General features: G+C 43.2%; 1 protein-coding gene across 8 annotated transcripts in view; it reads left to right on the top strand.

Annotated features, from left to right (window-relative positions):
* The window catches only part of LOC100579261 (tight junction protein ZO-2), a 106853-nt gene that overhangs the window by 39998 nt on the left and 42922 nt on the right, over positions 1–23933 (top strand). For 5 of the 8 annotated variants that reach the window (XM_030810091.1, XM_030810089.1, XM_030810065.1 and 2 more), the window contains exon 2: positions 21628–21681. In XM_030810091.1, coding sequence (XP_030665951.1) covers positions 21637–21681 — 45 coding nt within the window. In that variant the 5' untranslated portion in view covers positions 21628–21636. Of the gene's footprint in view, positions 1–13810; positions 14033–21627; positions 21682–23933 lie in introns of those variants that run through there. The other 3 variants (XM_030810082.1, XM_030810072.1, XM_030810063.1) reach the window with 1 other exon arrangement.

The raw sequence follows: 23933 nt of genomic DNA, 5'->3' as shown, positions 1-23933 counted from the left end.
TCAGGATGCTGACTTGTGGGAAGATGCTGGCTGCATGAGACGCCCCTGTCTGCAGTCACTCATAGCTTGGAAGAGCAAAAAGGAAAAAGGGTTGGATCTGAGCACTGACAGGCAGGTTTGCTTCTGGTTTCAATGTAGTAAGGTGACCTGATAACAAGGGCCACTTGAGAAGTTGCAAATGCAGATTTCCTCCGTGTTAGGTGGTGATCAATAAAAGCATACTTTGTTTTTAGGATGTAGAAAGGCTATAAAACTGAAATATCTTTCTATCATCAAACATTTCTGTGTTTTTGATGTTTCGGATGTTCCTATTTCTCTGGATTGCAGGATTTCAACTTTGCAACGTGTACTGTTGTCTTTCTGACTTGTTGACTATTTCAGTTCCAAACAGTTCGCTATTTCCTGTCAGAGGAAACTTCAGAGTAACAATAAAGTGCTGGTGAAGGTTCAAAGGCTTGGAGAAATGAAAAGCAGTGGAGAAATTTTGTGAGGTTCCTTTGGCTTGGAAGGTTCAGAAAGGCTTTGAGCGAGTAAATGTATGTATCAGTCACTGTTACTCTAGGTCCGTTAGCTGTTTCCAAGCCTTTCTGTGTCCTAAAAACCAACATCATTTTGAGGGTGGGGACTGTGTTCTATGTTGACAGGTCTTTGTTTTCAAAGTCTGATGTACAATAGAGATTAAATGTTCAATGACTGAATGCAGTTCATTTTTATTTAATTTTTTTTGAGACAGAATCTCACTCTGTTGACCAGGCTGGAGTGCAGTGGCATGATACCAGCTCATTGCAACCTCTACCTCCCAGGTTCAAGCGATTTTTCTGCCTCAGTCTCCTGACTACCTGGGATTATAGGCACGTGCCACCACGCCTGACTAATTTTTGTATTTTTAGTAGAGACAGGGTTTTGCCTTGTTGGCCAGGCTGGTCTCGAACTCCTAACCTCAGTGATCCACCCGCCTCTGTCTCCGAAAGTGCTGGGATTACAGGTGTGAGCCACCATGCCCAGCCGTATGTTTTAAATCTTATATTAAGCTTATACCACTGTTGATTGCCCTTGCTACAGTGGGGCTTATATTAATATTAGAAACACCCCTCATTTGACTGGTACTTTACAGTTTATAGCAACCTCTACATAAAGTTGGGCATGGTGGCACATGCCTGTAATTCCAGCTGCTTGGGAGGCTGAGGCAGGAGGATTGCTCCAGCCCAGAAGTTTGAGACCAGCGTGGGCAACATAGCAAGAACTTATATCAAAAAAGAAAAAAAAACTTTCATATTAAATTGTCACTTGATCCTCACCAAGAACCCTGTGAGATGAGTGTTGCTCACCGGATGCTCAGAGAACCTAGAGATCATACAGCTGGCTAGTGCATACCAGGAACTTGAACTACTTATAAACTGGAGCAGTCGGAGAAAGCTTGGTGTGTTGTTTGACATTGTCTGTCTCTTGGTCTCCAGGCCCCAAGAGGAAGCAAAAGCCTAATTCATCTTGGCAAATGCTGTAGAAGTTCTTGCTTGGATTTTCTTTTAGTAGACAGTTTTTGGTGGTGGTTTGTTGCTCTCCTTCAGATAAACATTTCTTGATAGTGCAGTTTCTTCCTTCAATATGTTCTTATTCTGGTGTGTACATCCGTTTCTCAGAATGTTTAGTAAACATTTCTGTTGCATACCCTAATGCCAGTTTCTTACCTACTCCTCAGTAATGTGCTGCAGCAGTGGCTTTGGGACCTGGTGTAGACATTATGCATTGCTTTATTCATTCCTCATGGTGACAAGGGGATCTTGATTGGTGCCAAGTCCTTGGATGGTTCCCTTGGCCTCAGTGACTCTGAGAGAGCCATCACTGCAGGTGTGATCAGTGCCAGGGTCTTCCTTTCTTCCTTCTCTCTCACTTTTTTTTTTTTTTGAGATGGGTTCTCACTCTGTCACCCAGGCTAGTGTCCAGTGGCACAGTCTCAGCTCACTTGAGCCTCCTGGGCTCAAGCTGTCCTCCCACGTCAATCTCCTGAGTAACTGGCACTACAGGCGTGTGCCACCACGTCTGGCTAATTTTTGTATTTTTAGTAGAGACAGGGTTTCACCATGTTGCCCAGGCTGGTCTTGAACTCTTAAGCTCAGACGATTCACCCACCTTGGCCTCCCAAAGTGCTGAGATTACAGGCATGAGCCACCGTGCCTGGCTTTTATTGTAATTTTTAAAGTCTATTTCTAATTTCATCTAAATTATGTTTTGAAATTTTCAATTAGTAGGGAACAGGCAGTCTCTCCCTTTTTGTTTCTGCATTGCTGCACCACCTAGTGGATAATACATCTTTTACCAGGCAGTGGCCTTTGATGATTTCCTATAACTACAAATTCTACAAAAAGGAAAATTGGGTGCCTTTTTATGCAAATCACATATAATTTCTGCCAGTAATTTTTGTTTCTAGGCAAGTACGGACTTTTTGAGAGGAGCTTAATAACGTTTCAGAATTTAAAAAAAATGTCAGCCCATATCTGAAGTTTCCCATGACACCAATAAAGGATAATGATGCAGACTGTCAGTTTCACTCAGTTTATATGATAATGGCATACAAGATAGAAGAATGAGGTCTTTTTCTAAGTTTAGAAACAAGGCTATTTCAAACACCTGAACTTTTTTTTTTTTATAACTTGCTTCAATTTCATCTGCTCTGTTATTAAGTCAAAAGAATTAGGAAGGCTTGTTGATTTGCATTTTCATTATTTTTAGTAGCTTGGCTTTGGCTCCACATTTGATACAGGAAACCTCACCTTTCCCCTCCCTGTCTCTTGTCTTTGCTGCCCCCTGCCTGGATGGAGTATGTTCCAGTATGACGGAGCAATTGTTTGTTTTTGTCTGTTGATTTCCATTAGGTGCAGTGGGCATTGGTCATTGTGCTAAGTATACCATGCAAGAACACATTCAGTTACCACGTTTATGGTATTTTAAATATGTAACATACTTATGCAATTGAAACCATAAATTGTAAGATTTTTAGTCTTGCCCATAGATTAATGGTTTAAAATAAAATTATTGTGTCTCTTACTAGCAGCTAGTTAAAACAGTATTTTCAAAGTATCAGTTTACTAAGTTTTGTCATGTGCCTCTATAAGGAATTCACAGTCTTCGTCTGCGCTCCCACAGCCTTTTTATTTTTCCCTCCCAGGAAAAATTTTAGAGATTACCAAAACGATTCTTAAAGTATAAAAATGAATTTCACTGTTTCTGAAAATAAGTACTATTTTTTTCTTAATACCTGGCATTCTGCTCATGGTTGCAGCACTGTAAATTGCTAAAAGTTATAGGTCATTAGACATGAAGAGGCTTAAAAATGCCTTTTGATCCATAGTTAACTACAAAATATGGAGGGGGAGCTATATGCACACAGTGTCTGCCATAGCATTGGTTATAGTAGCAAAAAATCGGAAATGGCTTAAATGACTGCTAGGGGTATGGTTAATTATATAGTAAATGTGGCTATTTACAAATTTAAATTAACTTAAATTAAACATTGCATTCTTCAGTTGCAGTAGCCACATTTCACATGTTCAGTAGCCACATGTGGCTAGTGGTTACTGTGTTGGACAGCACAGCTATAGAACGTTGTCACCATGGTAGAAACTTCTGTTGGAGAGTAGTGCTAGACAGGTGGTTCTCGAACGTTTTTTTCCCCCGTCACCTCCCTGATGGGAGGTGCTTCTCAAACGTTAATGTGCATATTAATCACATAGGGGCTGTAGTTAGAATGCCTATTTTTATCAGTAGGTCCAAGTTAGGGCTTGAGATTCTGTATTTTTAACAGGCTCCCAGGGGTTGGCTACGTAATACCCAAAGGGTGGAGTTCTTGCATTTATTCTCCAATTCTAATAGTAAAGGCATGTGTTTGAAGCTCAGGACTCCGTATGTAGGCTCACTGGCTTTATGGGATTAACCAGGCGCATTGCTAGGTGGTACTAATGTGTCCCTCTTTTCTGTGGGAACCATCCTCTGATGGTGCCCCAGGTCTGGGAGGGAACGCTTGACCTTGTGCGTTTCCTATGGGGCCAACCTTGATGGTGACATTTAGCTGAGCAGCTCTAATAATTGTTTTTTCAACTTGCCTTTTGACAAAGCCGTTTATAATTATCTTTGTCTTGGTGCCTATTGTGGGGGTGGTGGTTTGTATGTATGTTTGTTTTTTTAAAGTGAAGCTATGTTTTAGTGTTATATGAGCTTAGTCAGGTTTAAAATCATAGGGTAGACAGGGCTGTGCCTGTGTTGCCAAATTAGCACCTTCCTTTTGGCTTATTAATGGCTTCTTTGTAATTACAAATAAGAATGATCTGTTTATAGCTTAGCTTAGTGTATCAGAACTAGGAACACAGAAGTCTTAATGTAACTATCAGCTGATTTTTTTTTGCCTCATTATCTTATGAAAATTGGACTCATGCAAATTTGCATTAAAATTGTGACCAGGCACCTGTTAGCTGTGGGGCCTTGCCATGGGCAAGTTCCTTGAGATCTCACGCCTTCTATTTTTGTATGTGAAAAAAGCAGGAGTAGGGTTAGGGCATAGGGTTTTTGGAGGATTAATAGGCAATAGCCATAAAGTACTTAGCATGGTGTCTGGCATATTGTTAACATCCAATCAGTGATGATATGTTTCAGGCCCCCCCTTTTCCATGGTGTTCACAAAGGCATAGGCATTAGGGAGCTTGTGCATATACACCAAAGCTGACTGTTCAAACAGCCAGAAATAAAATCCGACCCGACTCCCTTCCTGCACCCTCTCTTTACCAACTCACTGCAGAAGAGTTATTGAGCTGTGTCGACTGGACTCAGGCCAGTGGCATGGAAATAGCTGTCATGCTTGTGAAGATGTTCTGAGTTGTCAGAGTGATTGAATCCATGATTGGTCTGGTGCCCAAGCACCAACAATCATGTTTTTGTTTGTGTGTTTGTTTGTTTTTTAAGAGACAGGGCCTCACTCTGTCACCCAGGCTAGAGTGCAGTGGTGCCATCATAGCTCACTGCAGTCTCAAACTCCTGGGCTCAAGCAGTGCTCTCTCCACGGCCTCCCAATGTGCTGGGATTACAGGCATGAGCCACTGAGCCAAGCTGGGATTTCTTTTGGTTTGAAGGCCAGTGATCAGTCACTAGTAGGTTTTGGAAGGCACAATAGGTGTATAGTGGAGAGGCAAGGTTCTTCAGTGGAAAGGATATAAGCTTTCTAGCCACACCAGCCTGAGTTAGAATCTGTCCTCTGCCAGTTTTTACTTGTATGACCTCAACCAACTTACTTTACTTCTGACTTCAGTGTCCTTTCTGTAAAATGAGTCCATTAATAATGATATTGATAATAGCTAAAATTGAGCATGTACTATGTGCCAGGCATTACCTTGATTTCGCTACATGTATTGTCTGATTAAATTCTCACAACAACCTTAGAGAGGTGGGTCTTATTACTGCTACTGCCTCTGCTTTACAGATGGAGGAAACTGAGGCAAGGAGAAATTAAGTAACTTGCCCAAGGTAAAGGGTGGAGCATGGATTTGAATCCACACTTTCTGACTACAGACTCTACGATGTGATCTTTTTTTTTTAAACAGCTTTATTGAGATATAATTCATATACCATACAATAAAAGTATGCAACCAGTGGCTTTTAGTACTGTATATTCACAGAGTTGTGCGGCCATCACCACAATTCATTTTAGAACATTTTCTTCACCCCAGAAGGAAACTGTGTACCCATTAGCAGTCACTCCTCATTTTCCCCAAACTCCCGTAGTCTTAGGGAACCAGTAATCTTTCAGCCTGTTTGGATTTGCTCCTCCTTGACATTTCACATAAATTTGTCATTTTATGTCACATAATTTGTCATTTTATATCTGACTTCTTTTGCTTGTTATACACACACACACACACACACACACACATACACACACACATACACACATGTTTTCTGGAGGCAGAGTCTCGCTCTATTGCCCAGGCTGGAGTGCAGTGGCGCAATCTGGGTTCACTGCAACCTCCGCCTCACCAGTTCAAGTGATTCTCCTGCTTCAGCCTCCCCAGTAGCTGGGATTACAGGTGCCACCACACCTGGCTAATTTTTTGTATTTTTAGTAGAGATGGAGTTTCACCATGTTGGCCAGGCTGGTCTTGAACTCCTGAACTCAAGTGATCCCCCTGCCTCAACCTCCCATAGTGCTGGGATTACAGGTGTGAGCCACCATGCCTGGCCCTGCTTATATTATTTTTAAGGATCATCCACGTTGTAGCATGTGTAGATACTTTGGTCCACCTTATTGTTGACTAACAGTTCCTTGTATGGATATACCACATTTCGTTTATCCAGTCATCAGTTGATGGACATTTGGGCTGTTTCCACTTGTTTGCTATTTTAAATAATACTGTTATGAACATTTGTATACAAGTTGTTGTGTACACGTGTATTTTCAATTTTCTTGGGTTCTGTGATGTACTTGTTGGTTTTGTTTTTCTTTTTTTCTACCGTGTGTTCATAATGCTCTTCTGAGGGGAAGAAAACAGACTTTTCTTACTTGGGAGTGGTCAGCTTATTTGCTGCTACAATGTTAATGATGGAAAACCCTTATCAAGAATACTTATCCTGTGATGGGTACTGAGCAGTGCTCTTCACGAGCATTACTTTATTCAGTTCTCACAATTCTAATAGGGTAGGGATCTCATTTTGCAGATGAGGCAACCAAGCCTTACCGAGTGAACTGTTCCAGATCACAGAGCTTGGAGAGTGTGTAGGGGACTGAGCTTAGATCCAGGTGTGTGTGACGGCCTCCAGAACTCCTGCCACTGTGTTATGTCTACCTCCAGTCTACCTCCCACTGGAAGGTTTACCAGCCTGGATTTTACAGAGTGCTTTCATGGGGTTTGCCTGGTTTCATCCTGTGAAATGGGTGATGATGTCATCGTTTGATGAAGTGGCAGTGGAATTGAGTGAGCGCCCAAGCTCATGGGTGAATTGAGGTGCAGTCTTGGATGGAGGTCTGTTTTTGGAGTTTAAGTTTATTGCTGTTTGCATTTCAACACAACTGCTTTGAAAGCTACAGATTGCCTCAGGCACCCTATCATCCTTTCCCAGTTCTTTTTTTTTGAGACTGAATTTTGCTCTGTTACCCAGGCTGGAGTGCAGTGGCACGATCTCAGCTCACTGCAGCCTCTGCATCCCAGGTTCAAGCGATTCTCTTGGCTCAGCCTCCCAAGTAGCTGGGACTACAGGCACGTGCCACTACACCCAGCGAATTTTTGTATTTTCAGTAGAGATGAGGTTTCACCATGTTGGCCAGGCTGGTCCTGATCTCCTGACCTCAGGTGATCTGCCCGCCTCGGCCTCCCAAAGTGCTGGGATTACAGGCGTGAGCCACCACGCCCGGCCACCTTTCTCAATTCTTTATTATTTACTTAAATGCACGCTAAAAAATTTACCTTAGGTAAATAAAGGACAATGTGGTTAAAAAACACAACTCAGTAAATCTGGTACTCTTCAGTAGTAGGTCTGGGATCTAGTTGTGTTAATTCTGGTGACCTATCACAAACCCCTCTCTAAGCTTATTTATGTAGCTTTTTGCCTTTAAACTTGGTCATAACCAAGCTGTGTCCATTGTGAAGTGTGTGCTGTGAGCACATTGCATACACTAGATTTAATCATCCACTGCTGGCACTTAGTGCATTGTGAAGGGAGGGTAAGGAGCTGGTGAAATCACATCTGAAACTGAAATACTTATGGAATAAACGATGAAAGGGTTTTATTTATAAAACAAACACTATATAAGGGGTTGTTGGATTAGGTGACGACTAGTTTATTGCTACCAGGAGGGGTTTAAGTTTGAATAGACCACAGGTAAGTGCCCTGAAGCCAAAAGGACTTGGTTCATAATGTTAAAAATTATTCATTTTTGGAAGAACAAGAGTTGAACTCATTTTCTGCCTTCTCTGGGAAAAAGCATTTCCTGTTTTGTTATTAGACAGCTGTTTCAAAGTTTTGTCCAGTGAGCAGAATTTTGACTAAATTCTTCACAATAGTTAAAAATAAGACCAATTTCCTGGGGGCAGGTGGGGAGCTATAAAAGTCCTATTTTCATCTGGAGGTAGGTTTACCTACCAGCCTAGGCCAGCTAGCTGTTTCTTTATGCTGTCCCTTTCTAAGGATTTGAGTTGGTTTGTAAAATGACATAGCAGACACAACATAATACCAGAGGGGGCTGAACGTGGTGGCTCACATCTGTAATCTCAGCACTTTGGGAAGCCAAGGCAGGAGGAGTCTCAGGAGTTCAAGACCAGCCTGGGCAACATAGCGAGACCTTGTCTCTACTAAAATAAAATTAAAAAAAATTAGCCAGGTGTGGTGGCATGTGCCTTTAAGTCCAGCTACTCCGGGGCTGAGGCAGGAGGACCGCTTGAGCCCAGGAGGTTGAGGCTGCAGTGAGCCCTGTTTGTGCCACTGCACTCCAGCATGGGTGACAGAACAAGATCCTGTCTCAAACACACACACACACACACACACACACACACGCACACACCCCAGAGGGAAGTATCATGCAGAAAACCATTGGCCCATTTATTGGATGGTGTCCTCCCGAAGTTTCACATCCGCTGTTTGGAGCCTGCTGAGAACCTGACTGATTTCATTTAGTGCTCCCTCTGTCTTACTTTGTCTTTCCTTCCTTTCTTTCCTTTCTCCCTCCTTTCCTTCTTTCCAGCTATCCAGTAACATGTATTAAGGGCTCAGCATGTGGAAAGCACACGTCACATTGTTCGTGGAGACGAGGGTCTGGAGTCAGGCAGCAGCTCCGATCCCATCTCTGACAGTGCTGGGCTGTGTACGCTCTCTGGCCTCAGCTTCCCTATTTGTAAAATGGGGATGGTGGTGCTAACTCACAGGGTTGTGGGCATTCAGGGAAAAATTGTATATTTAGTACTTGGTGTGGTGCCCTGCCAAATGTTAATGACTTCCTTCCTCTCCAGTTTTCACACCCATCTTGTCTCCCATTTCTGAGGTGAATATGCATTTTAAGGCTCCTAAGCCACAGATTAAGCTGTTTTGACATGTCTGTCCCTGCTGAGAATGTGAAATCCTGTGTGTGTTATTAAATAAACAGTTTACTGCCCGGCCGCACTGAGTACTCGCAATGTCTTGAACACACCTTGCAGGTTACCCCTTCTAGCTCTGAACAGGCTGTTCCCTCTATGCAGAACACCCACCCACCTGACCAGTCAGTCATCCTTCAGCGTGGAGCTGTGGGAGAGGGAGCCTCCCTGTGGTTGGGACATACCTCCCTCCACCCCAGGCCTCTCATCCCCAGTTAACAACCTGCCTGTGCCATCAATTTCACTGTTTTGTGGTTTTTTACACTTTTTTTTCTAGAGACAGAATCTCACTGTATTGCCAAGGCTGGAGTGCGGTGGCATGATCATAGCTCACTGTAGCCTCCAACTCCTGTGCTCAGTCCCCTGATCCTCCTGCCTCAGTCCCCTGAGCAGCTAGGACTATAGGCACATGCCACTGCACCTGGCTAGATTTTAACATTTCTTTTTGTAGAGATAGGATCTTGCTTTGTTGCCCAGCCCAGTCTTGAACTCCTGGGCTCAACTGATGCTCCCACTTCAGCCTCTTAAAGTGCTGGGATTACAGACTTGAGCCACCATGGGGGCTGGCCTCACTTCACATTTTATGTAGTTGCTATCACCCCATCACTCACCCTGCTCCAGCCCACGTCACCTTTTTTCTTTCCTAAATGTACTAAGCTTGTTTCCCACCCCAGGGCCTTTGCATTTGCTGTTCCCGCAGCAATCTGGAGAGCTGTTCAGATTTTCCTAGGATTAATTCTTCCCAGTCTCCCATCCCATGGCACTTATTACTACCTGAGATGATGATACATATTGACTCTTGTCTGCTTCCTCTGCTAAAATCCTCCCTGTGAGGAAACAACTTTGGCACATATCCCCTGGCAGCATCTGACATGGTGTAAGTACTCAGGGAGTATATGTCGAATGAATGAGCCTCTTGGTTGGGTCTTTTACTTGCACTGAATTGTAATTGCTTGTTTACACATCCCACCTCCCCACTGGGCTGTGTGACTTCCTTAGCATCAGGACTTGGGGTGATTTGTCTTTCTGTCCACAGGGCCAGGTGCATGGTTGCTCTTGGGTCTGTGAGTATGGAAGCTAGGAATCTTTGAGAAGGCACATCCTTAAACCCATAAGCTCTTCTCATGGAGGTAGCTGTCCACCACAAAATGTCCTTCTGATGCCCGTGGTAGAACAAGTACTGGTTGGAGCAGGCTGCAGTTCTTCTTACGTCCTGATGGCCATCCTGTACTGTCCCCTCCCCTTTTTCTTTGTCAGGTCTTTGCCCTGTGCTGTTCTTTGGACCCTGAACAAACCTTTCTCCCCACCCCCCTAATCCTGCCCTTTCCTTCAGACCTCATCTTGGTGTCCCTGGCTCATGGAAACCCTCCCTGGCCAACCTGCCTTGATCAGACGCTGGCCTTAGAAAGGGAGGAAATTCTGACATACGCCACCACGTAGACGAACCTTGAGGACATTATGCTATGTGAAGTAAGCCAGTCACAGGAAGACAAATCCTGTGTGAGTCCACTTATATGATATGTCTAATGTAGTCAAATTCATAGAATCACAAAACAGAATGGTGGTTGCCAGGAGCTGAGGGGAGAGGGAAATGGGGAGTTGTTTGATAGGCAAGAGTTTCAGTTTTGCAAGATGAAGAGTTCTTAAGTTCAGTATATTCTGAAGTGTGAATATACTACTGTCTTAGTCAATTTCTACTCCTGTAACTGGGAAATTTATAAAAAACAGAAATTTATTTGCCCACAGTTTTGGCTGGGAAGTTGAAGATCAAGGCAACAGCAGATTTGGCATCTGGTGAGGGCAGCTCTCTCCTTCCAAAATGGTGCCTTGTTGCGGTATCCTCACATTACATAAGAGGTGGAAAAGCAGGGGGATTTAGGTAGGTCCCTCCATCCCTTTTGTAGGAGCACAAATCCCATTCATGAGGTTGGAGCCCTCTTAATCACCTCCTAAAAGCTCCACCCCTTAATACTTATTGCATTGGGTCTTAGGTTCTAGCATATGAGTTTTGGTGGGACACATACATTCAAACCTTAGCAGGTGCTACATTGTATATCCTCAAAAAATGAGAGGTTAGGAGTGCCGACCCTCACACAGTCAAAAATCCATGTATAACTTTTGACTCCCCAAAAACTTAACTAATAGCCTGCTGTTTACCAGAAACCTTACCATAACATAAACAGTTAATTAACACATTTTATATGCTGTATGTATTATATACTGTTTTCTCACAATAAAGTAAGCTAGGGAAGAGAAAATATATTTATTACTCACTAAGTGGAAGTGGATAGTCCTAAAGGACTTCATCCTGATTGTCTTCATATTGAGTAGGCTGAGGAAGACGACGGTTTGGTCCTGCTGTGCCCAGGCGGCAGAGGCGGAAGAGGTGGAGGAGGTGAAGGGGAGGCAGGGGAGGCAGGCACACTCTGTATAACTTTTATTGAAAAAAACCCATGGATAAGTGGACCAGGGCAGTTCAAACCTTGCTGTTCAAGGGTCAACTGTACTTAGAAATGGTTAAGATAATAAATTTTAGGTTATATATTTTTCAACACAATTAAAAATAAAGAATTACTGCTGCTAGAAACTGTGACCTCTGGAAATCACTGTAGAAGAATCTGGAATTCTTAAATTCTAGGACACCTCTGACTTCTGGGTGTAGTATGCATGAACTTAAGGGAACGAAGTATTTATTTCCTCATGAGGGTAAGCTCAGGTGTTTTCCTTAGGACTGTCAGGGTGAAGGAGTGGGCTGGCCTGAACCCTTCCCGAGTTGCCTGGGTTCTCAGGCTCCTCTGCACCTGGGGCTAGTGAGCCAGCCCATGGGCCGAACCTGGCTGGTATGTACAGAGCCTGCACATGTCTACATAGCCGAGGTTGAGGTCTGGACACTTGCTTAGATTCCAAGGTCCTCCTTTGTACCCATTTATTTATATAATAATAATTTATTATTATTATTATTTTTGAGACGGAGTTTCACTCTTGTTGCCTAGGCTGGAGTGCAATGGTGGGATCTTGGCTCACTGCAGGGTTCAAGTGATTCTCCTGTCTCAGTCTCCCGAGTAGCTGGGATTACAGGCACCTGCCAACACGCCTGGATTTTTTTTGTGTGTTTTTAGTAGAGACGAGGTTCCAACATGTTGGCCAGGCTGGTCCTGAACTCCTGGCCTCAGGTGATCCTCCCACCTCAGCCTCCCAAAGTGCTGGGATTATAGGCATGAACCACTGTGCTCAGCCTGGATATAATTTTTTTTGAGACAGGGTCTCACTCTATGGCCCAGGCTGGAATGCAGTGGCCTGATCTCAGGTCACTGCAACCTCCACCTCCTGGGCTGAGGTGATCCTCCTACTTCAGCCTCCCAAGTAGCTGGGACTACAGGTGTGCACCACCATGCCCAGCTAATTTTTCTATTTTTAGTAGAGATGGGGTTTCACCATGTTGGCCAGGCTGGTCTCGAACTTCTGGGCTCAAGCGATCTGTCCATCTCGGCCTCCCAAAGTGCTAGGAGTAATTACGGGCGTGAGTGACTGCATCTGGCAAAGTGTAGGATTTGAAACGTAAACTTTTATTCACTTTTGATCTCATTTAACTGTCATAACATGAAGAACTCAACTGAGAACTGACTCTCATAGACTCTTAGGGAAGGACACACACGTTTCCCAGTGCCTGTCCAGCACCAGCACGAGTGCTTTGTAGAGATTGCCTCATTTCTTGCCGGCATTGCCCTTCTGAAGTGTAGATAGATGGTTTTATCGCCACTGTTTAAAGAAGGGTATAGTTTATCCAACACCCCACAGCTAAGTGACAGGACAAGGATCTCACTCCAGATCTTGTGACTTTAAAAATCACTTTCTTGGCTCTGCTTCGCCTTGTTTCCTAGATGGTGGCCGTCTCATGGTCTAGATTTATATACATCTCAGCCTCAAATCAAATGGCACACTTTGCATTTGCAAGCTGTTTGGCCCAGCCCATTGGAGTATAACATACACTATGGTAGGAAGAATTGGCCAGAGGCTCCCCAAGACCAGGCTTCTGAAATCCTAACCCCAGCTCCCAAGCCCCAGGCATCCCATAAAATCTTTGCTAGATGTTCAGAAACCTAAAATTTGCTTCTCCACCCCTCCCTTCTCCCCAAGTGGTAAAGACAAAGAAACAGACGGCAGGGCTCTTTGTTATTCTTTTATCTGCTAAGTTTACAAAAATGTTAGATAGTGGAACTTTGCTGAGCAAGCGTTCTGTCCCTGAGTTGTCTCTGAGCAGCTGAGCAGCACCAAATGACCGAGTCTTATCTTCCCCCTTGTTATCTCCAAGGATGTAAAACATTTTCTTTTCATGCCTTTTAATTTCTATGTAACATTAGCCATTCAGTTGACCTGAAACATTGCTAGTTTATTTCTAGCTGGTGTGTGTGGTGTGTGTGTGTGTGTGTGTGTGTGTGTGTATCAGAGGGTCTATACTGTATAAATACTTCTCTAAATATTCTTTTCCATAGTGTTGCTCTAAAATGTCTCATTTACTCAATACTGTCAACTTAGATGCTGAATCATTTTATATGCCTAAAAGAAATATCTACTCGGATGCTGTAGTTCCCTGGCAAGGGGGAGAGAGGGAGAAAAAGAAAGCTGTTAAAGTGGTACAAATCCAAACTGCTTTCTTTTTTGCTCATAAGTAGTGCTTTTCAAAGCATTTGGCATCCCTGCCGTATGGATGTGTCACTGTGTGAGATGACAACAGGATTTGCTGGAAATGTGGGCCACTATTGTATCCGCCTTACGTAACCACGTGGAGTGATGGAAATGGGTGAGCAGCCCGGGATGTAGGCGGTGGCCTGGCCCATGCATCTCCAGAGACCATGAAGACTGCTCAAGCCCTGCATAGGATGTGGATCCAGGCTGTTAAAAAGTTGAGGAGATGGAAAGGCCGTGTGAGTCCCTCTGCAAGCTCTCCCCTTGTTTTCCCCAACCTTTCTTCATGGGAAGGGGAGGGAAGCAAAACCATTCTCACAGTGACTCCTTTATCCTCAGATTGATTTGTGCTTCTGGCATCTTTCAGCAACAAATTGTGAGATTGTAGGTTGTAGTCACTGGTGGGTTTTTAAAAATACTTGTATTAATTTTAGCCGATCTGTGTGAAACTGATAGCCTCTTACTGGATCTGTGGATCAAAGGCTGCTGTTTTCCATATGCTAGGAATCTGTAGTGGTTTTGCTTCCTGGGTAGAGCTTAACATACTGGCTTTTGTGTTTGTTCATGTTTGATAATTTTTTGTTTTGGCATTAAACTTTTTGCTTTCTTACACTGCAGAAATCTATATTCTTATTATGTCTAGGCTTCTAACTTAGAAGAAAAAGTGTTTTTCACATGTTCTTTTTTCCTCTTACAGTTTGAACATGTGTGAGTGTTTACTTTTATGGCTTGAGACTTTTATGAAGCATGTCCCTTATGTGGACAGCTTTCAATTAATCTTTGCTTTTAGCTTTGACCTCCATCACTGGGCAGCAGCAGTCTGTGGATACAGAATCTAAAAGCCGCCTGCCTGTTCAGGGGGACTTTGGGCAGTGAACACTTTGGTATCTGTTTTGGGGTTGGCTTTTAACACGTTTCTACGTTCGTTATGTAAAATATATAGGATTTTTACCTATCTGGCCAAGATTTTTCAAAGGAAAAAAGCTTTATAAAAAGTAGATTAAAGAAAAAACACAACAAATAACTATTTGCCTTAGTTCCTTTCTCTTCTTTTGTCACACAAAAACCTTACTGTTAATGCATTAAGTTTTTTGTTTATGGTAGAAAAGTTAGCTCACTTTTAGCTTTCCATGAGGTCTAAGAATGACCTGTTACGATATAAAGGGGGTTGTCATGAACACTACTTACGTGAAAAGTAAAAGTGATAAGGAAAGATGACGAAAGCACATTGAAGATCCTCCTGATGGATAGAATGTTGACACTTGGATTAAAAAGGTGACTTGGCATTTTCTGCATGCACCTCCCCGCCACAGCTCCCCAGACCTAACCTGCATCCCCACTCTGTCCACCGCACCTGCCTTGCTTTACCCTCTTTGCCCCTTTCAAATTACTGGTACTGTCCTTCAACTTGCCCTCCTTCTAGTTGAAATTATTATCCCCTCTTCACTTTGCAAAATTCTAACTGCATTGAAAAATTTGCTGTTAAATATACCCGTACCTCTTGGTATTAGATCCTTCACCAGAGTCAGTATTCACTTTGGTGTTCACCCACTCATCTCCCTATTTTTTGTTTATTTATTTATTTTATTATTATTATTATTATTTTTGAGACGGAGTCTTGCTCTGTCGCCCAGGCTGGAGTGCGGTGGCGCGATTTCGGCTCGCTGCAAGCTCTGCCTCCGGGGTTCAAGCCATTCTCCTGCCTCAGCCTCCCGAGTAGCTGGGACTACAGGCGCCCGCCACCATGCCCGGCTAATTTTTTGTATTTTTAGTAGAGATTGCGTTTAACCATGTTAGCCAGGATGGTCTTGATCTCCTGACTTCGTGATCCACCCGCCTCAGCCTCCCAAAGTGCTGGGATTACAGGCCTGAGCCATCACGCCCGGCCTCATCTCCCTATTTTTTAAACTTACGAAATGTTTGATACTATAAAAGAATTAAATATCTAAATCATGGAGCATAATAATTAAACAAATGCCATGAGCCCATTACACATATCTGCAGACCATCACCAAGACAAAACACGAGGGAAATTTGTGTACCTCCCACCACACTCTGCCTCCTGTCCAGGTCACCTCATCCTGAATGTTATATTTTTCATTTCCTTGCTTTTTCTTTATATTTCCACTGCATGCGTGCGTACACACACACACGCCCCTAAACAATAGATCAATTTTGTTGGCAATTTTTTACCGTAGTGAAAAATGCATAACAAAATTTACTGTCTATACCATTTGTAAATGTACAGTTCAGTAGTGGTAAGTATATTCAAGTTGTTGTAAAACATTGTTTTTTGAGCTATATAAAAATGGTATCACACTCTACAAATCCTTCTGGGGTGTTTTTTCGTTCAACTTTATGTTTGAGATGCATCCCTTTTGTGGTGGTCTGTGTGACTGGTTTGTTCGTCTTCATTGCAGTATAACATTGTATTTTAATAATGTATCAGTTTGTCCATCCTGCCCTTGAGAGATAGTGGGATATTTTCCAGGTTTTGGCCGTTGGGAACATTGCTGCTGTGAATACTCTATACATGTATCCTTGTGCATTTAATCACACGGTTCTCCGGGGGCCTCTGCCCGGGTAGAGGAATCACTGGGTCGTGGAATGTGCATACCTTTAATTCTGATATATGCGTGCTTTTTCTATGGGCCTGCCTGTAAAGCTCCCCTTGGTGCTAAGCAGCTACCTGCTGTCATTCAGAGAGAGGTCAGATATTGCTAGCAAGTCTGATCCGCGCATAGCCAAGCAAAGGTGGGTGGGACCAGAGGCCGGTGGCCTAGTTTGAATGTCAGGACCACAGCTCTCAGCTAAGCTGCTGCACCCTGGCAGCCTGTGCCCAGGGATGTTCCTAGAGCTGATGTTCTGAGGAATAAGGATGATTATGTGGGGTGCTCTGTGTTTCTGAAAAATTATATAAATGAGGCGGGAAAGACACTCAGTAGTTTGCTCTTTGGGTACACTTGTAGTTAGTTGGTAAGCTGCCCAAGGGCTTTGGCGATCTTATTCACTGATGTCTCTGAAGTGCCACAAACCACTTGCTTGGCAGAAGGTGGATGCTTAATAAATGTTTTTGCGTAAATGAAAAATGAGTGCATAGTGAAGAGTTTTCTGTGAGACTTTCCCAAAAAGTCACAGTTCTGTAGGCTAAATATACATAATTATGGTGTATTTTTAATGCTCAACAGAGCTACTAAAATATATTTTTGCTCTAGTTCCCTACCTTTACAATTAAGATTTTCTCTTTATCACTTGGCTTAGCAGAGCATATATTCTTTGAATATTATATTAAGTAGCTAATGGTTAATTTTGCTACCTGTTAACCATAGGTAAGAAGAAGCCTCGCAGTCTGATTGGTTTCAGGCACCAGGCAAGTTAATAGCAAGGTCTGATTGGTGGTGGTAGTGGTAGGAGATTAATCGTCTCTCTGACAAATTTAATTTAAATTACCCTTGCAGGCAGCACAGGACACTTAAAGATAGTAGCATCCCATTATTGAAGGGCTGTGAATTTCAAAAGCCAGATTCATTCTACGTGAGCCACATTTAAACAATAAAATTTTGCAGGAACTCATTTATTTGGCTAAATGATAAACAAATTTAAATCCAAAACTTTGAAGAGTTTGTAGTTTTAAATTCCAAAATAGAAATGTATTTTAAAAGTAATGTACTCATAAAAATATTCTCTATGATAGCACAGCTCCTTGGGATATTCGACATTTTTTTGGTATGTAGCATTGCCCAATCCTGGGGATGATTGTCATAGTCCCAGTTAGTTTTTTTTCCTGATAACTTTTTTTTTTTGAGAAGGAGTCTTGCTCTGTTGCCCAGGCTGGAGTGCAGTGGCGTGATCTCGGCTCACTGCAATCTCCGCCTCCTGGGTTCACACCATTCTCCTGCCTCAGCCTCCCGAGTAGCTGGGACTACAGGCGCCTGCCACTAAGCCTGGCTAATTTTTTGTATTTTTAGTAGAGACAGGATTTCACCGTGTTAACCAGGATGGTCTCGATCTCCTGACCTTGTGATCCGCCTGCCTCGGCCTCCCAAAGTGCTGGGATTACAGGCTTGAGTCACCATGCCCGGCCCTTTTCCTGATAATTTTAAAGTAAGTTTTGTGGAGAGGGTGCCATGTGATTTTTTTCCCCCTTAATTCATGGGGCTATAACTATATCCAAAGAAGAGTTGGCAAATATATTTATTTTACCACAGTTTCTAGATTAATTCACTTTGTTGAAATTTGACAGCTTTAAGGTACAAGAAGGCACTGAGAAGATGAGCTTGGAGAAGTGGGCATGCTCATAAGGCCATTTCTGGGTGGTAGTGGCTTAGTTTTACTAAGGCCACATCTAAAACTGAAGTTGTCAAGGAATTAGTAAGGTGTTCTATGGAAATGGAAAAGGGCAACCAATTATGACTTACTGCAGGAGTTCAGTTGAGTGTCTGCTTTCTTTTTCTTTTCTTTCTTTTTTTTTTTTTTTTGAGACAGAGTCTCGCTCTGGAGTGCAGTGGCGCAATCTCAGCTCATTGCAACCTCCACCTCCCAGGTTCAAGTGATTCTCTTGCTTCAGCCTCCCAAGTAGCTGGGACTACAGATATGTGCCACCACACCCGGCTAATTTTTTGTGTTTTTGGTAGAGACAGGGTTTCACCATGTTGGCCAGGCTGGTCTTGAACTGCTGGCCCCAAGTGATCCACCTGCCTTGGCCTCCCAAAGTGTTGGGATTATAGGCATGAACCACCATGCCGGACCCGGTTTCTGCTTTCTGTTTCCATTTAAGAAAACTTTTTGGCCGGGCGTGGTGGCTCACACCTGTAATCCCAGTGCTTTGGGAGGCCGAGGCAGGCGGGTCGTCTAAGGTTGGGAGTTTGAGACCAGCCTGACCAGCATGGTGAAACCCCATCTCTACTAAAAATACAAAAATTAGCTGGGCGTGGTGGCGCATGCCTGTAATCCCAACTATTTGGGAGGCTGAGGCAGGAGAATCGCTAGAACCCGGGAGGCGGAGGTTGCGGTGAGCCCAGATCGTGCCAGTGCACTCCAGCCTGGGCAACAAGAGTGAAACTCCATCTCAAAACAAAAAACTTTTTAACAAATATGTACAGCTTCATTAAAATCTTGGAAAATTTGTTGTGCTGCCACATATTGGAAAATGCTGTTTTAGACACAGAATTCCAGAGAGGTATGGCTATAGAGCACATCTAGAAAGTCAGACCATGAGCACCTGAGTTTTTAGTCCATCCACCTCACGTATGCTATCAAAGAAGCAGAGAGCCATGAATTCGATAGAAACTTTCTTTAAGAAAATTTGTAGGCTGGGCATGGTGTCTCACACCTGTAATCCCAGCATTTTGGGAGGCTAAGGCAGGCGGACCATTTGAGGTCAGGAGTTTGAGATGAGCCTGGCCAACATGGTGAAACCGTGTCTCTACCAAAAATACAAAAAAATGAGCTGGGTGTGGTGGCGCACAACTGTAATCCCAGCTGCTCGGGAGGCTGAGGTACGCGAATCACTTGAACCCAGGAGGCAGAGGTTGCAGTGAACCTAGATCACACCCCTGCATTCCAGCCTGGGTGACAGAGTGAGACCCCGTCCCAAAAAAAAAAAAAAGTAAGTAGCAGCAGTCAGTGCTTCGGTTATATTAATTGAATGATGAATGAATAGTGTATCCATCTCTTGATGTATTAAAAAGAAAAAACTCTTGAGTGCCTACTCTGTGTGCCAGACACTGTTGTAGCAGATAATGGGACAAAGATGAGTAGGATATAAAAATTTCACCTGAAAATTCACTTTTATTTTTTAAAATTGAAGAACAGTTGTTACAGTGAACAGACTTTAGGTAATTGGGGAGTTTTACATAGTTTAGATAATAATCTTTTGGAACGTTTACATATTTCCTTGTGTTGATGGGCCTTCATTTAATCTTCTAAATCTTGCACTTTTGGGCTACTCGTGTCCCTGGCACCCCAGGCCCCATTCACCACCCAGTCCCAGGATTGCTGGTAGCACAGATCTCTCGTTCTGGCCTTTCTCAGTTATTTTGAGTTCTTTTTTTTCTTATTAAATATACAGATGGGGTCTCACTATGTTGCTCAGGTTGGTCTTAAACTCCTGCACTCAACTGATCACCCCGCCTCAGCCTCCTGAGTAGCTGGGACTACAGCATGTGCCACCATGCCTGGCTAACTTTAAAAATTTTTTGTAGAGATGGGGTCTCACTATGTTGCACAGGCTGGCCTTGAACTCCTAGGCTCAAGCGATCCTCTCGCTTCAGACTGAGTGCTGGAAATACAGACGTGAGCCAGTGCACCCAGCCCTCTTCTAATTTCTTAAAACATAAACACATAGTCCGGGCGGCTCAGTGGCTCACGCCTGTAATCCCAGCACTTTGGGAGGCCGAGGCAGGTGGATCACGAGGTCAGGAGTTTGAGACCAGCCTGATGAACATGGTGAAGCCCCATCTCTACTAAAATACAAAAATTAGCCGGGCGTGGTAGTGCGCACCTGTAATCCTAGCTACCCAGGAGACTGAGTCAGGAGAATCGCTTGAACCTGGGAGGCGGAGGTTGCAGTGAGTGAAGATCACGCCACTGTACTCCAACCTGGGCAACAGAACGAGACTCCGTCTCAAACAAAGCAAGAAACCAACGTATACACATATTATAGATACTCCGTTTTTGTCTGTGGCTGGTATTTCAAATATTTAAAGTCTTTGATACTTCAGTTTATGTTTCTTTTACCTCTCACTCATGGTAATGTGGATGTTTAAATTGTGGGCTCATTTCCTTGGATACGTACTATCTGGGGTATCTTTGAGGGCTGTGTTTGAGTGTGATCTCTGGAGAGGATTCACATCTGCCTCTGTGTACCTGGTGGTATGGCCAGTGCAGAACCCCAGTAGGCATGAGTGTTTGGCAGGGTGTGGTCACATCTGTAATATGAATGCCCAAACCTGTGTGAATACAGGTCTGTTAATAGAAATTCTCCAGGGTTTTATTTTAGTTATTTCCACTCTACCCATAGCCAAGGATGAGACAGTCACTGCATCTCCATCTGTGTGCTGATATTTTTTTCCCCTAATAGATCCACCCAGACCTGATCTCCCACCCTGTTTGGATCCCCAGCCTCCTCTAAATGCCTGCTTCAGTGCTGGCTTACCTCTGTGGTTCTGAGTGTTCTTGGCATTTCTAGCTTTCTCACAGGCAGCCTGCATTTAATGGATTATTGTTTTTAAAATAATACCACCAGTTTTAGTTTTTTCTGGATACCTACTTTGGAATATTGTCAGAGATGGAAGTCCCAGTGGTCCATTTATGAAGACATTCATCTTTCATACCCGGTGATACAGATGGAGAAAAAGCCAAAAGATCCCGCAGATCACCCAATTGGGCATACCCTATGATAAGGCTAAGGATATTTTTAGACATAAACATGCAGAAAACTTGCCTACGAGGTCACCTTTGACAGGAAGAGGGGGAGAATTATTAAAAAAAAAAAAAAAAGAATCTGTTTGAAACTAGATATTTTTAAAGGGGTTTTATGATGACAATGTTTTGGAATAGTGATAATAAAAGGACTCAGCACTTAACATTCCATTCTTTTTAGGGTCTGTCTCTCACTGTGTATTTCACTTACATTTCAAATATTGTTTCTAGTTTCATTTCATTGAAGGAGAGTTGTGTTTGAAAATAGGTAGCATAATGAACAAATATGAACTCTTTTTGGTATAGAAAGTGTGAGCTGGACTTTATGTCAAGGCATTTTGAATGATAATTTTATTTCTAGCATTGAAAATGTTGTGGTTTTCATCAGATTGGTTTTGTTCTTTTAAAACAGGCCCCAGGCATGGAAGAGCTGATATGGGAACAGTACACTGTGACCCTACAAAAGGTGAGTTCTGCACATTTCATATATTCTACAGTCATGTTCTTGATTTTACGGATCATGGATCTTGTTTATTTTTGCCTACACACAGTTTTGGCTTTTTTTCCCCTTGAGGTGCGTAATGCATTATAGATACTAACTGGCAATAATTGCTATGTTAACAAAGATTTGCATGCTATTGTATTTTTTGATTAAGGACTGTTTAATATAGAACATTTTAGAGGTTATTTAGTGTATACTCTTATCTCCAGATAGAACAGGTTATGAAAGAGAAAAGAAAGGGAAGAATGAAAATGACCTGTACTGTTTAAGGATGTTAAGGGAGCTTTTTACAACTTCTGTCATTTTAATTATGACATATTATACATACCTTATAACTCTTAAAAAGCGTCCAAGAGACCATAAGTCATTTGTGTGAGGCTAAGCTGGAGAACTGCACTCGTGGTTCTGCATTTTTTTTTTTTTTTTTTTCTGAGATGGAATTGCACTCTTGTCGCCCAGGCTGGAGTGCAGTGGTGCAATCTTGGCTCAGCGCAACCTCCGCCTCCCGGGTTCAAGCAATTTTCCTGCCTCAGCCTCCCAAGTAGCTGGGATTACAGGTGCCCATCACCACACCTGGCTAGTTTTATATTTTTAATAGAGATGAGGTTTCTCCATGTTGGTCAGGCTGGTCTCGAACTTCTGACCTCAGGTGATCCACCCGCCTCGGCCCCCAAAGTGCTGGGGTTACAGGCATGAGCCACCACGCCCAGAAGGTTCTGCATTTTTATTCCATCAAGCTGCCGTCCAGTCGTCATCACTGTGATTTTCCTGGTCTTTCTGCAGGCTTTCTTCTTCTGGCTCTGAATTCCTCCAAGGTCTGTCATCTCCTAGAGGGACCATAAGTTCCTCATAGGAAGAGTTTTCCTTTGACCCTCAGAACTGTGAGCTTCAAGCTTTGTCTTCTATGAAAATTAAAGACATTCCTGAATTTAATGTTTATTGAATTAATCCAGGTAGAAAAAAATGTCTCTGGGCCAGTGCCCAGGTGCCCAGACTTCCAGATCAGTAATCACAATTTCTTCATTTGAGGGGTTTTGTCTGCTTAGGTCTTATTTTTCAACTCTCCTCATCTTTCTGACTCTCCTCTGCCCTTTCCCTGAGCATTTCATGCATTCCTTGAGTTGTGGACCCAAAATTGGCAGAGGTCAGAGATTTTTTTAGGCTTGGCATAGAGGATGGAGCTGCCTCTGTCTAAAACCAGGTGCCAGCTGGTGGTGCTGCCAAATTCAAAGCCATGTGATTAATAGACAACACTCCCAACCTGTTTTGAGTTTGTAATTGTGTATAATCAGTCAGCATAGTGGGCCTCACATGGGAAACTTTCCTTGGAAGGGAAGATTTTCTTTTAGTCTCGGAGTAATTTTTTATATAATCGAACCCAGATTTAAGAATATACAATCACATATACTCATATTATCTGGATGAAACTGGGCTTAGATTTTTTTTTTTTTTTTTTTTTTGAAATGGAGTCTCATTCAGTCGCCCAGGCTGGAGTGTAATTGCATGATCTCGGCTCACTGCAACCTCCACCTCCTAGGTTCAAGTGATTTTCCTGCTTCAGCCTCCTAAGTAGCTGGGGTTACAGGGGTGTGCCACCACGCCTGGCTAATTTTTGTATTTTTAGTAGAGATGGGGTTTTGCCATGTTGGCCAGGCTGATCTCGAACTCCTGGACTCAAGCAATTCACCCGCCTTGGCCTCCCAAAGTGCTGGGATTACAGGTGTGAGCCACTGCACCTGGCCCAGGCTTAGCTTTTTAAAACACAAATGAATTAGGGTTATGTATTATCTATGCTCACCACTGTGCATTGCTAGACCGATCATGGATGTAATAAATCTTATTTCCGATCTTCCATGCATGTAGAAAAGGGTTTAGTGCTTTGCTTTCTCATGAGATCTCAACACACATTTTATGTTCAAATTTTATCTTTAAAATCCATTTACAGGCCGGGCGCAGTAGCTCACGCCTGTAATCCCCACACTTTGGGAGGCAGAGGCAGGCGGATCACAAGGTCAGGAGATCGAGACCATCCTGGCCAACATGGTGAAACCCTGTCTCTATTAAAAATACAAAAATTAGCTGGGTGTGGTGGCACATGCCTGTAGTCCCAGCTACTCAGGAGGCTGAGGCAGGAGAATCACTTGAACCTGGGAGGCGGAGGTTTCAGTGAGCCAAGCACCACTGCACTCCAGCCTGGCAACAGAGCAAGACTCTGT

This window comes from Nomascus leucogenys, chromosome 1a (assembly GCF_006542625.1).
Source record: "Nomascus leucogenys isolate Asia chromosome 1a, Asia_NLE_v1, whole genome shotgun sequence".
In the NCBI taxonomy this organism is placed as follows: domain Eukaryota; kingdom Metazoa; phylum Chordata; class Mammalia; order Primates; family Hylobatidae; genus Nomascus; species Nomascus leucogenys.
Note: the sequence above shows the minus strand (reverse complement) of the source record. Positions and strands in the feature narration are given on the sequence as shown.